Source organism: Zingiber officinale, chromosome 11B (assembly GCF_018446385.1).
Source record: "Zingiber officinale cultivar Zhangliang chromosome 11B, Zo_v1.1, whole genome shotgun sequence".
In the NCBI taxonomy this organism is placed as follows: Eukaryota; Viridiplantae; Streptophyta; class Magnoliopsida; order Zingiberales; family Zingiberaceae; genus Zingiber; species Zingiber officinale.
Window position 1 is genome coordinate 51,726,261 of NC_056007.1, and position 11,014 is coordinate 51,737,274.

At 38.9% G+C, this 11,014-nt stretch overlaps 1 protein-coding gene across 5 annotated transcripts; it reads left to right on the forward strand.

Moving 5' to 3' along the window:
• Window positions 1–7,808: 7,808 nt before the first annotated feature.
• LOC122034930 lies at window positions 7,809–10,785 on the forward strand. Of its 5 annotated transcripts, none has more exons than XM_042594285.1 (6): window positions 7,809–8,251; window positions 9,215–9,426; window positions 9,515–9,716; window positions 9,811–9,896; window positions 10,080–10,171; window positions 10,275–10,785. In XM_042594285.1, exons 1-6 carry the CDS (start codon window positions 8,165–8,167, stop codon window positions 10,538–10,540), a joined length of 945 nt encoding a protein of 314 aa, XP_042450219.1. In that variant the 5' UTR covers window positions 7,809–8,164; the 3' UTR covers window positions 10,541–10,785. The 5 variants fall into 5 exon arrangements, with proteins under 5 accessions (XP_042450219.1, XP_042450217.1, XP_042450220.1 ...); XM_042594287.1 differs by having other exon boundaries at window positions 7,810–8,251; window positions 10,284–10,785; XM_042594288.1 differs by having other exon boundaries at window positions 7,811–8,251; window positions 9,227–9,426; window positions 10,284–10,785.
• Window positions 10,786–11,014: the final 229 nt, after the last annotated feature.

The window sequence follows — 11,014 nt, forward strand, 5'->3', positions numbered from 1 at the left end:
CACAGGAGAGCACAAGATCATAAGAATAAAGAAGAATGATTATGAATTAGTGAGTTTCAAGTTTTGCCTTGGATATCCTTTGATAGTACTCTCCCAATCTCCTAGAGCTCTCTAGGCATCTGTATTCGTGCTAAGGTGGCTACAACTTCTATTTATGAGATAACATTAACGAAACCCCCCGGTCACACATAAATCCTTCTATCGTCTTGAGAGGGGTCAAATTTGATCTTGACTCGATTCGCTCGGATTGTTGATAAATGTTATCTCTTGATCGCCTAGAAGCCGCTCTAATCACCCATACTCTCTGGTCGCCCTGAGCCAGCTATGGTTGCTTGGCCTAATTACGGTCACCTGGACCCTCCGAAATCCTTCGTCAAGAGGTATCACCAGCCAGTCGTCCCGAACTTCCTTCAGTCGTCTAGAACCATCGAACTGCTTTCATGTAGTTGTTACGCGTAATGAGAAGGATATAGAATCTAAAGTTACTCGTACTTACTTAACTAGATTTTAACCCATCTAGTTTGGGTGGCCAAGCAATCAACTCCCAGCTAATTCCACACATTTGGACTTGTTTGCCAAGAAATAAGCTCTTAACTGATTCCACACACTAGGACTTGTTTACAAAACAATCATCTCTGAGTTGATTCCACACACTAATACTTGTTTTCCAAACAATCATCTCTTAGCTGATTCCATACACTTGAACTTATTTACCAAACAATCGATTCCCAGTTGATTGTATAACAGATGCATTAAAGAATGTTCGACCTGCGCACGCTGAATGTCGGACCGGTCGAAGTAAAATTTGTCCAAGTAGAACAACCAATATTTTGCCACATAAACCTTTTTACTTCTTGTATAACAGATACATCAAAGAAAGATTAATATAGCTGAGTGAAACGTTGACATTTCACAACTGGCGAATAATAATCATTAACATTGCCCATTGGTCTGAGCTCTTTTATAAGGAGGCTGCGACCATAGGTAAAAGGTTACACGCTCAAAAAGTTGAAGTTCTCCACCTACGTTCCCTTTCTCCACTGTCGTGCATCTCTTACTTGGCGGAGTACCAGTGATAGCAGTCGGGTACCTCTCAGTTTGCCATGACCATCAGTGCTTGATGGGAATCATGACTATTGTATCCTGGGAAACAGACGACCCGAGAAAGCCTCGAAGCACAGCGGGAGGTGGAGTGAATCTGTTTCAATGAAACTGCGTATCGCAGGCCTCGGTTCACACGTTCGACCACTCGCAGAGCCTGCCCGACCTTAGCGCCCGCCTGACCTCATAGCCCATTCGGCCACTAGCATCACTTGCCCGGTTGCAGTGCTCGCCCTGCCTCATAGCCCATTCGACCGCTCACATCGCTCGTTCGGTTGGAGCGCCCGCCAGGCCTCAACACCCGACCGCCCTCTCGCTCAGCCTATCTACTCGCTCGACCGACCTCTCTCTCGGCCTGTTTGCTCGCTCGACCGACACTCGCTCGGACTGTCTGCTTGTCCGACCGACCACTCACTCGCTCGCTGGGCCTTTCTGCTCACTCGACCGACCACTCGCTCAGCACGCTCACTCGACCGATCGTCCTCACTGCCCGGTCGGCTGCTCTATCTGGTCGAACTTGCTCGGCCTTGTTGGGGATCGAACGGCCGGCTTGAAATGGGGTTGATAGACGACACCCCAAAATCGATCGCTCTTCCTACAATGTTAGCTTGTGCAGTGGAATACAAATAAAATAAACAAGCTAAACTAAATATAAGACAAGAAAGAATACAAACCAAGCTATACGATCGTTTAACGTGGTTCGGAGATTAGGGCTCCTACTCCACGGCTGTCCATAAGGTGGACGATACCTATCCGTCGGTGGATTACTCCTCGAAAGACTACCTGCTAGCTCACGTAGCTCCTTGTGGGTGGAGAAACCTCACTACAACTCTCGCCAAAGACTCTTTACAAGCTAGGGCACAAGTAGACTACTAATAGGGGTTAACCACCTCTATTTCGTCAACTATAACCAAGCTCCCAAGATTTGGTTATATAGGCCGCGGGTTGAAAACCCGGCCTATCAGTCGACTGCCAAAACATGTAGTCGACTGCACTCTGTGAAAATTCGACTGTTACATCCCAACGGTTCGATACTAGTCGACTGCTAAAACTTGTAGTCGACTGGTGCAGTCGACTACTAAAACATGTAGTCAACTGATCCACACTGACTGAACGAACAGAACCATTCTGTTCGCCCCAGTCGACTGCGCGGTCGACTGCACCAGTCGACTGCTACAGTAGCGCTACAGTATTGCTACAGTAACACTACAGTAAACCCCTAAAATTAGGATTTTACTCCTAGTACAATCTCTCGTGCACTCGTACCCTCACCCTTATGACTCACTTGACGCTTCTTTGCAGCCTTGACCTCTTGCCTTCAAGCCTACTTCCTTTGGCTCTCGTCCCTCGGATGCATTCAAGCCCGCGGCTCGTCCCAATGTCATCCTTCACGTATGCCTCGAAGTCGCTTCCCTCGGCCCTTGTCCTTGCTGCCTTGTCCACGGTCCCTCGGATGCTCCATCCTTCACCGGACCCGAAGCCATCAACCTGAGTTACATGTGTATCCTGTAAACCTGCACAACTCAAATACACATATCAAATACAAGGGTGAACCTAACTTAAACCCTTTGTCCAAACACCAAAACACATGGTCGCACGGACCATTGGGATTGCTTCAACCCGGTCGACCTCTTTGCTGTGCAACTCGAACGTGGGGTTGATCGCTCACCCGCTCGGTCTAACTGCCCTCTCGACCTGTCTACCTGGTTGGCTAATCTACTACTTACCCTCCCGACCCTTCAGTCCGTTCGGACTTTGCTGCTTTGACTCGAAACTCGGTCTGCACTCAACAATTAGCAAAAATCAGCCCCTGCTGGCAGTTTGAGATTATCTGCTCAGGTCATCTCTACAGATAAGTTGAATTTTAATTTCATGTAATTTAAATTCAACAAAGTCTCAAATATCTCCGGCAAATTGTTGTTTTTTTATCCAACAATTACAAGTCGAAAAACATATATATATATATATATATATATATATAGAGAGAGAGAGAGAGAGAGAGAGAGAGAGAGAACCAGATAACACCGAATCTAAGGTGATTGGTGTGGCCTCACAGAAGTTTTCGATCGATCACTAAGATAAATTGGGAAGCCCAACATCCTATAGTTGTGCGTCCCATTTAAAAAAAAATTCCTACAAACAAGGGCGAATCTAGAGATAAATTTTAATAAGGGATAATAGAATATTTTTTGCAACATAATAAATATATTTAATAACAAAAAGTTCAATTTAGCATCATAAAAAGATAAAATACTAAATTAATAAATTACAATTAGACTATTGCTTATTGAAGTGTTGGTTAACACTTGGTGACATATTAGGTGGCCGTTGGATAAAAAAGAAGAGGCAACTGCATCCCGCGGCTTTTTATCTTTTGAAAACGTTATAATATTTGCTCATTTTCAATTGTTGAAAAGATATCATTCTCGATGTATACGACTAGACTGTCATTCCGGATCACTAACAATATCATTTAAATCTAATTCCACATGAGATTAAATTTCCACATCTTCACTAATATTAGGATCATTAGAAGAACCCTCACGAAAATATTTAGGTTTAAAAAATCTCTCCATAATCTACATAAATAAATAATTAAAAATAAAGTCATATACATTATGTAATTAAATTAATATTCACAATTATTTTAAATCCTAAAACCCCTAATTTAAATTGAAATAAAAAAGTACTAAATAATATTAATTTTATCTATAGGGGGTTCCCAATAAGACAATGACTCTGCAAAACAAGCAAAAAGCTGAGAAAACAACACAATGAGTTTACTATTTACCTCGAATAACGATAAATATACTTGGTAGTTGGTAGTCAATAGAATAATTTAAAACAAAAGAGATCAAGAGAACAAAGTCATATACAATCCAATGACCAATCAATTAATCAACACAAGAAAAAAAAACAAAAGGAGAAAAAAAATTAGAGGAGGCGGTGGACCTAGTGGGTGGCTGCTGTAGTTGGCGGGCGACCGACTGGTGGGCAGTGGACTGACAGACAGCGGATGACAGACGACGAACAACGGACGATGAACGGGCGGTGGCAAAGAAAAAGTGCAACGAACGAAGTGTTATAGATGACCTATTGGGATTGGGTTGCATCTTTTAACCTGCAAGCAAAGTGAGGCCTATGTGTTTTATTTATAAAAAAAATTAAAAAATAGATGAAAACCTTCTTCGGCTTGTGCTTCTGTCGCCGAACTTCCTCGCGACGATGGAGATGGAGGCGAGCTCGAGGTCGCCGAGGTGGCAAACGAAGGAGATGGAGGCGAGCTCGATGTCACCGAGGTGGCCGACGAAGGCCTGCGTTATGACGTTTATGCTGTAAAGGGAGACCCCGCTGAAGATGGCCAGGCCGACGATCTGGCACAGCTTCTTTGACTCGATCCAACTCAACTTGGCCAGTCCGACGACCTCCTGATTCTCCTCGTCCCGATTGCCACCTGAGAGATCTAAAAGAGCCACCGTTTGGTCCCCACCACTCTCCATTGACCTCCTCTTCGACTGTCAAAGGCCGAACTTCTCACGCCACGCACTCCTTGGGTCCTTCTCCGGCAAATCTTGGCGAGGGCTTCAGCCGCCTCTAGTCCTCGCCTAGATCCACCCCTGGTCCCAAGGGCACATCTAGGGCTCCTTAAAAAAAATGTTGAATCAACTAACATTGAACTTGGGGCAATCGACCCAACCCTATAGAAGTTTTCAACTGCCTTCAGGGTAAATTGGGAAGTACTTGCGGTGGGCAACCCAAAAGTTTAGAATCTCGTGGTTGCACGCCCCATTTGGAGGAAAAATCCCTATAAATGTGTCGTACCTTGGAATCAAACCACGGATATCTAGGTCATAATTTGACATCCTTCCGCCGTACCGTAACCCCGAGGGCTACATTTAAGCCTCCTTATGGTTGCAAAAGGTGATTTGCTTGCCCTCTATGCCTCCATTAGCCCATCCCCAAACTAACATGATAGAAATAAATTATGAATAGTTACTAACTTAAATAGTTCATGGAGAACATTAAGTCTCCTTAAAAATGATAATCCATGTTAGATTCATTGACTATCTCTGGGGTGACCGGTCCGGTTTCACGAAAGTTTCCCACCGGCCACCAGGTAAATCGGGAAGCGCACGAGACGGTCAGCCCAAAAGTCCAGCATCATTTGATTACGTCCCCCATTTGGAAGAAAAATTCCTACAAATATATCGTAGTTGGGGTTCGAATCGTGAGTACCTGTGAGATAATCTGAATGTTCTATCACGACACCATGACCCCAGAAACACATTAAATCTCCTTAAGACATAGTTGGTGGATGTGGGGTCTTGCTTGATCAACCTTATCATCCAACAACCGCCTTAATTTGAATTTCCTATATAGCTGGGTGCCTTATTAATTATTTTATATATTCGTCATTTAGGATGAGAGCAACCAGGTTAAAAGATGTATTTGAGGAATCTAGAAGACGGTGAATAATATAATATGGGAAATTTTGCGTGCCGTACTTAATCATAACTAAATTTTGAATATAGTCGTTATATGTAAAAATAGAAAAAAGAAATATTTTGATTGCTTAGCCAACTATCAATCTATCTATCTTTTATGTTTTTAAATATAAAAAAGTTAAAAATACGTATATTTTTTATTAAATTGATTATGATTTTTTTAATAGAAAATATATTAAATTTTAGTTTAAAATACTAAATTTAATATGAATTATATTTATTTTAAAAATTTTTATTTAAAAAATATGGAGGATAATTTTGATAGAAAATATATTTAATTATAATTTAAAGTATTGAATTTAAAAAGAATTATATTTATTTTTAAATTTTTTATATATAAAAAATATGAAGAGTAATTGGTAATGATGTTGAATAAAGAAATTGAAATAAATAAAATTTTATATATAAAGAGTGAAAATAATTTTTTTTTTTTTTTTTTTGACACGAGGACTATTTGTAACGTTGACTAAAAATTTTTCTCTAATTAACTGATATAATAAACTATTTTAAGTTAAATATGCATCGCAAATAATAAATATAATAATAAGTAGAGTAAAAAAAATATAAGAAAGTGATGGTTCGTACAATGAACATTTTAAAATCATCATTACGTTTCGTCTTCTTAGAAATCTTTAGATCCTAATGATTCGTAGGTGATTTTCTAATCCTCCTTATATTTCAAACTCTGAGTACACGGTGAACTCCAATTTATACTTATCATTGTACCATAGTGGGGGAATAAAATATTTTATAAAACTTCTTATAAAAGATTAAAAAATGAGAGCAATAAAACTAATAAAATATGGAGTTTGAAGATATTGATCTTAAATTTAAAAATTAATAAAAAAAAAGGCGCTAAAATGAGAGAAAGTTAAAAAATTTATTATAATTTTAAAGTAGTATAATTTTAGTTAAAATCATTTTAAAAAGGTTATTTTGAATATGTTTTTAATAATTTTTAATAGAGAAATGTATATCTATATAGTATATTACTATAACAATCTTTCCTTTTAACTAATTAATTTTGACGATCCTTATGCAAGGAGTATATTACCTATATTATGTTAGAGCATATGTAATGGGATGTTAAATAAATGTTATAATGGTCATTTAACACTCTCTCTCTCCATTGTGAGTGAGTATTATAATATCTATTTATAAAACCTCCCTCCATATCCGTGGGGCCGGCACTAGGGGGGCCGCTAAGGTAGCGGATCTACCTTTTTTTATAATATCTATTTATAAGAGAAAGGAGAGAGAGTGTTCAAAGGTTTGAACACTCTCTCTCTTAATTTTTTAATATTTTTTCTTTTTAAAATGATAAATTTTTTAATATTATTTAAAAAATTAATAAAATGGATGAATAAGTGGATGGTGGAGCTCATATTAATGTTAAAAGGGATGTGAGTGAAAGAAATATGTTGTTATAATAAGTATGTGACAGTGGATCCTATATTTTTGATGAGATGATGAATATAATAATGAATTAATGTTACGGATGCTCCTACACATGATCTGACAGACTGTTTATCTAAAGAGTATATTACCTGTATTATATTATGGGTAATACTAAATGACCTGAATCTGATCATCCAAAATATATATATATATATATATATATATATATATATATATATATATATATATATATATATATATATTTTTTTTTTTTTTTTTTTTTTTTTTTTTTTGGTGAGAGATAAAAATTTCTAACTCATGAATCAGATTTACCCTTATATTATACATACAGGAATTACTCTACCTAATATAAAGGCCTAGTTCACATAACACGTGCACAATCATGTCCACTTTTGCACCGCGCAAATAAACACGTGCTTCTTGGTACCACACAAACACGGATGGCCCAAGTCGCGGTGACGTGAGAATTCAGCGTCGGATAAATGTAAGAAGTGATATCGGATTAAAATACGGGACATTTTATCCTATTTCAGTTCAATCAAACAATGAGCGAATTATTTTGCACCTGTTTAAATTTAACCCTAAATTTTATTGGAAGAAACACTTCGCCGTGGCCCCTGGGGCAACGTAGGAGAAGTCCGTGGGGCTGTAGTTCGGTCTTCGAGTAAGAAACAAACGCGTAGGTTTTGTGCGTGGAGGATGGGAAGGGAAGACGATGCCGGGCACTGGGCCCAGTTACGTGGCGGCATTCTTCCGCGTCTTTTCTTCTTCCTCTCGCTTGTTTACTTGTTCGTTAAAGAGAAGAGTGACGAATCGTCACCGCCTCGTCTTCTTCTCCTCGTCTGCTCTCGATTCGATAAATTCCTTCTCTTTGCCCCCCTCGTGCCTGTTCTTATCCTCTTTAGTCTTTGTTCAAATTGGATGCGATTTGAATCTCTGTGCTGTTGTTTGTGCATTGATGAAGTTTGGCTTGAGGGATGAATCGGCAAATCTTTGCGCTTCTTCCGTGTTTGACTAATCTCTCTATCTTCTTCTTGTTTCTTGTCCTAATTCTTCGATTTCCGGCCTGCGCTCTCGGTTTGGAGGTTGCAATTCTAGTTTTCACTGATTAAGTTAGATAAAGATTAGTTTGGGGGAAAATGGTAGGTAAGTGGCGGAATCACTCCAATTTGCGGTCTTTCCTCAGTCGCACAACGCCGGCGGTTCCTGTTTACACTCTCCCGAAGGTCACTGCTCTACCCTTTTTTTTTTTTTTCTTAAATCTGCTTTATCCGATACCTTCTCATGTAAAGCTTTATCGTTGGATTTTTTTTTTGGCATCACAATGTTAATTTCTATTACAATGTTAATTTATCCTTAAAAATCATTTTTTGGGGCTCTGGTCGAATGTTGTACCTATTTTTACCGATCCCATTGGTAGAACTATCTCGATATCTCGACTGATGTGTTGTTGAAGGTCTTGCACAGTGGTCGGGACCGAATGATTAGAGAATAAAATTTAAGTTTTTGTATCAAATTTTTGTTTTTTGGTTAACTTGAGAATTTTTGGTTAACTTGAGAATTTATAGGTATATTTTTCCATTTGGAGGATCAAAAGATGCGTAGACATGTGTGGATGCCAATTTCATGCAATGGACAACTGCTATGCTAACTTTTTCCTTTCAAATTTCATGCAATGGACAACTGTTATGCTAACTTTTTCCTTTCAACCGCTTCGACCAACAATTGTATTGTGGCTCACTGATTGTGCTGATATCCTCTTTGCTGTGGCACATCACATGCCTAGGAATTTCCATGGCCTACTTTTGTTCAGAAATGTCCCTAAGTGGCCAAAATAGATAACTCCATTACGAGTTGAGCATGCACTCAGAAGAAGTATCTCTTTGGCATGGTGTGCCAGTAATATATTTTCCTTGATCTTGAGGGTTTACTAAGTTGTTTTTTGCTCAAATTATTCTCCAATTAGTCTAATATTTATAATCCATTGAAAAGGGGTAATATTTCTTCCTTGATCTTGAATTTGGCTTACTCAATTGTTTTTTTTAATGAAATTATTCTCCAACTGGTCTAATATTTAGAATCCATTGAAAAACACAATCCTTTCTGTTCTCTTTGATTTACTATGTTTTATAGCTATTTTGGATTCTTCATTCAGTGTTCTTTTTAGATCTAATCTCTAATAGTTACAGACGGGTTCGCAGGATCTATACTGGCAGCCTATCCTGCAAAGCAAGGTTGAGTATTTCAATCTTGTGGACCTCTGGGATCAATATAGTGAGTGGAGTGCTTATGGCCTTGGAGTACCTATCATTCTTGATAATTGTGATAGTGTAGTCCAGTATTATGTTCCTTTCCTCTCCGCGATCCAAATTTACAGCAGCAAATCTCATGCTCTTATGAGGTGCTTGTGTCTCCTAATATTTTGGATGTTTTAAAGTGATTTCATTAGGAAATAGCGACATAACCTTTATTTTTTTTCCGTTGTGCAGGAGCACATTGGAAGATAATGAAAGGGAATCATTCAGCGATGATAGTGAGAGTGAGAAATTGTCCAGATCATCCGACGCTGTGTCAGATGACTCTCTCTCTGACCAGGAGGTTTCATTGTCAACAAGACACCTCTTGGGGCAATTGTACTTGCACTATATAGAATATGGTTCTCCTTATGGGAGGATACCTCTTGTCGACAAGGTACAATTGCTACGTCTATTTGACTTTCATGACTGATTCTACACAGCTTGTTTTATGTTTCATTTTAGTTTCTGTATTCAATTATGGTTAATAGGTTAACGAACTAGCACAGATGTATCCTGGTTTGAGAACACTAAGAAATGTGGACATCTCACCTGCTAGCTGGATGTCAGTTGCTTGGTATTGTCACATCTCTATTTCATATAGCTGTTGAGCAACTTAGTTACTAAAATTTTTCTTGTGAATTCAAGGGGGAACTATAAGGAATCTAAGTTTTCCTTTTTTATTGTTGATAATGTATAAAATTACAGTGTTCATTTTGCTTTTAGGTTTATTATTTCTGACAACTTGATTCCTTATCAGGTACCCTATCTACCACATTCCATCTTCTAGGAATGTGAAGGATCTGTCTGCATGCTTCTTAACTTATCATATTATGTCTGCATCATTCCGAGGTATGTGCCTCATTTATCTGCAAACCATGACTAGTTCCTGTTCGTTATGTCAGAGTTGTTTGTTTCCCAAAATGCACTCCTATAAGCTTTCCTCCCACGCGAGGTTCCACAGAGAATATTGTACCAGAGGAAATGGTCGAGGAATCTTGTTCTACAAATGTAAGCAATGTGATGCAGAAAAAGGAGGGGGACAACAGCATATCACTCTCGCCGTTCGGTCTTGCCACATACAAGTTACAGCGTGGCCTGTGGTTGAACCATGGAATCGCAGATAGTGAACTGATGAGCACCTTGTACAATGCTGCACATCGTAGGCTGAAACGGCTTGGAGTTGAGCACCATGACTTTGACTTCTTCACCACTCACTGAATGCAAATCATGTCCTTGTTTTCCAGTGTTGTTCCACATGCAACCATAAACCCTGCTGAAAGTTGAGTTCTCTTTGGCATTTCTGACTCCCGGTTCAGGCAGTGGTTATGTTGTTTTATTTTGCTTTTGGAAAGCCACTGAGAGTGACATGCCTGCTTCACTTTTCTATCTTTGAGCTCGTGTTTTTTCAGTTTTCCTGTTACTGATGTATATGAGTTGTCAAATTTTAGTGTATTTTTAGTCTAGTTTCCTGTAATTCCTCTTATATCATTTATACCAAAGGTGAGGTTGTGACGACCACAAAAATATGAGATCTAACTCACCAAATGTGTCTTCAGTACAAGAGTCGAACCGTATCAAGCTATATGGAGGTATGTCACGTTTGAATGATATGTAATAGTGGTTCTAGAACCAACTTTTGTTTCGAGTCAGCCTATTCCAGAGTTCAACTTTGTTCTAGATTATCTTCTCGCG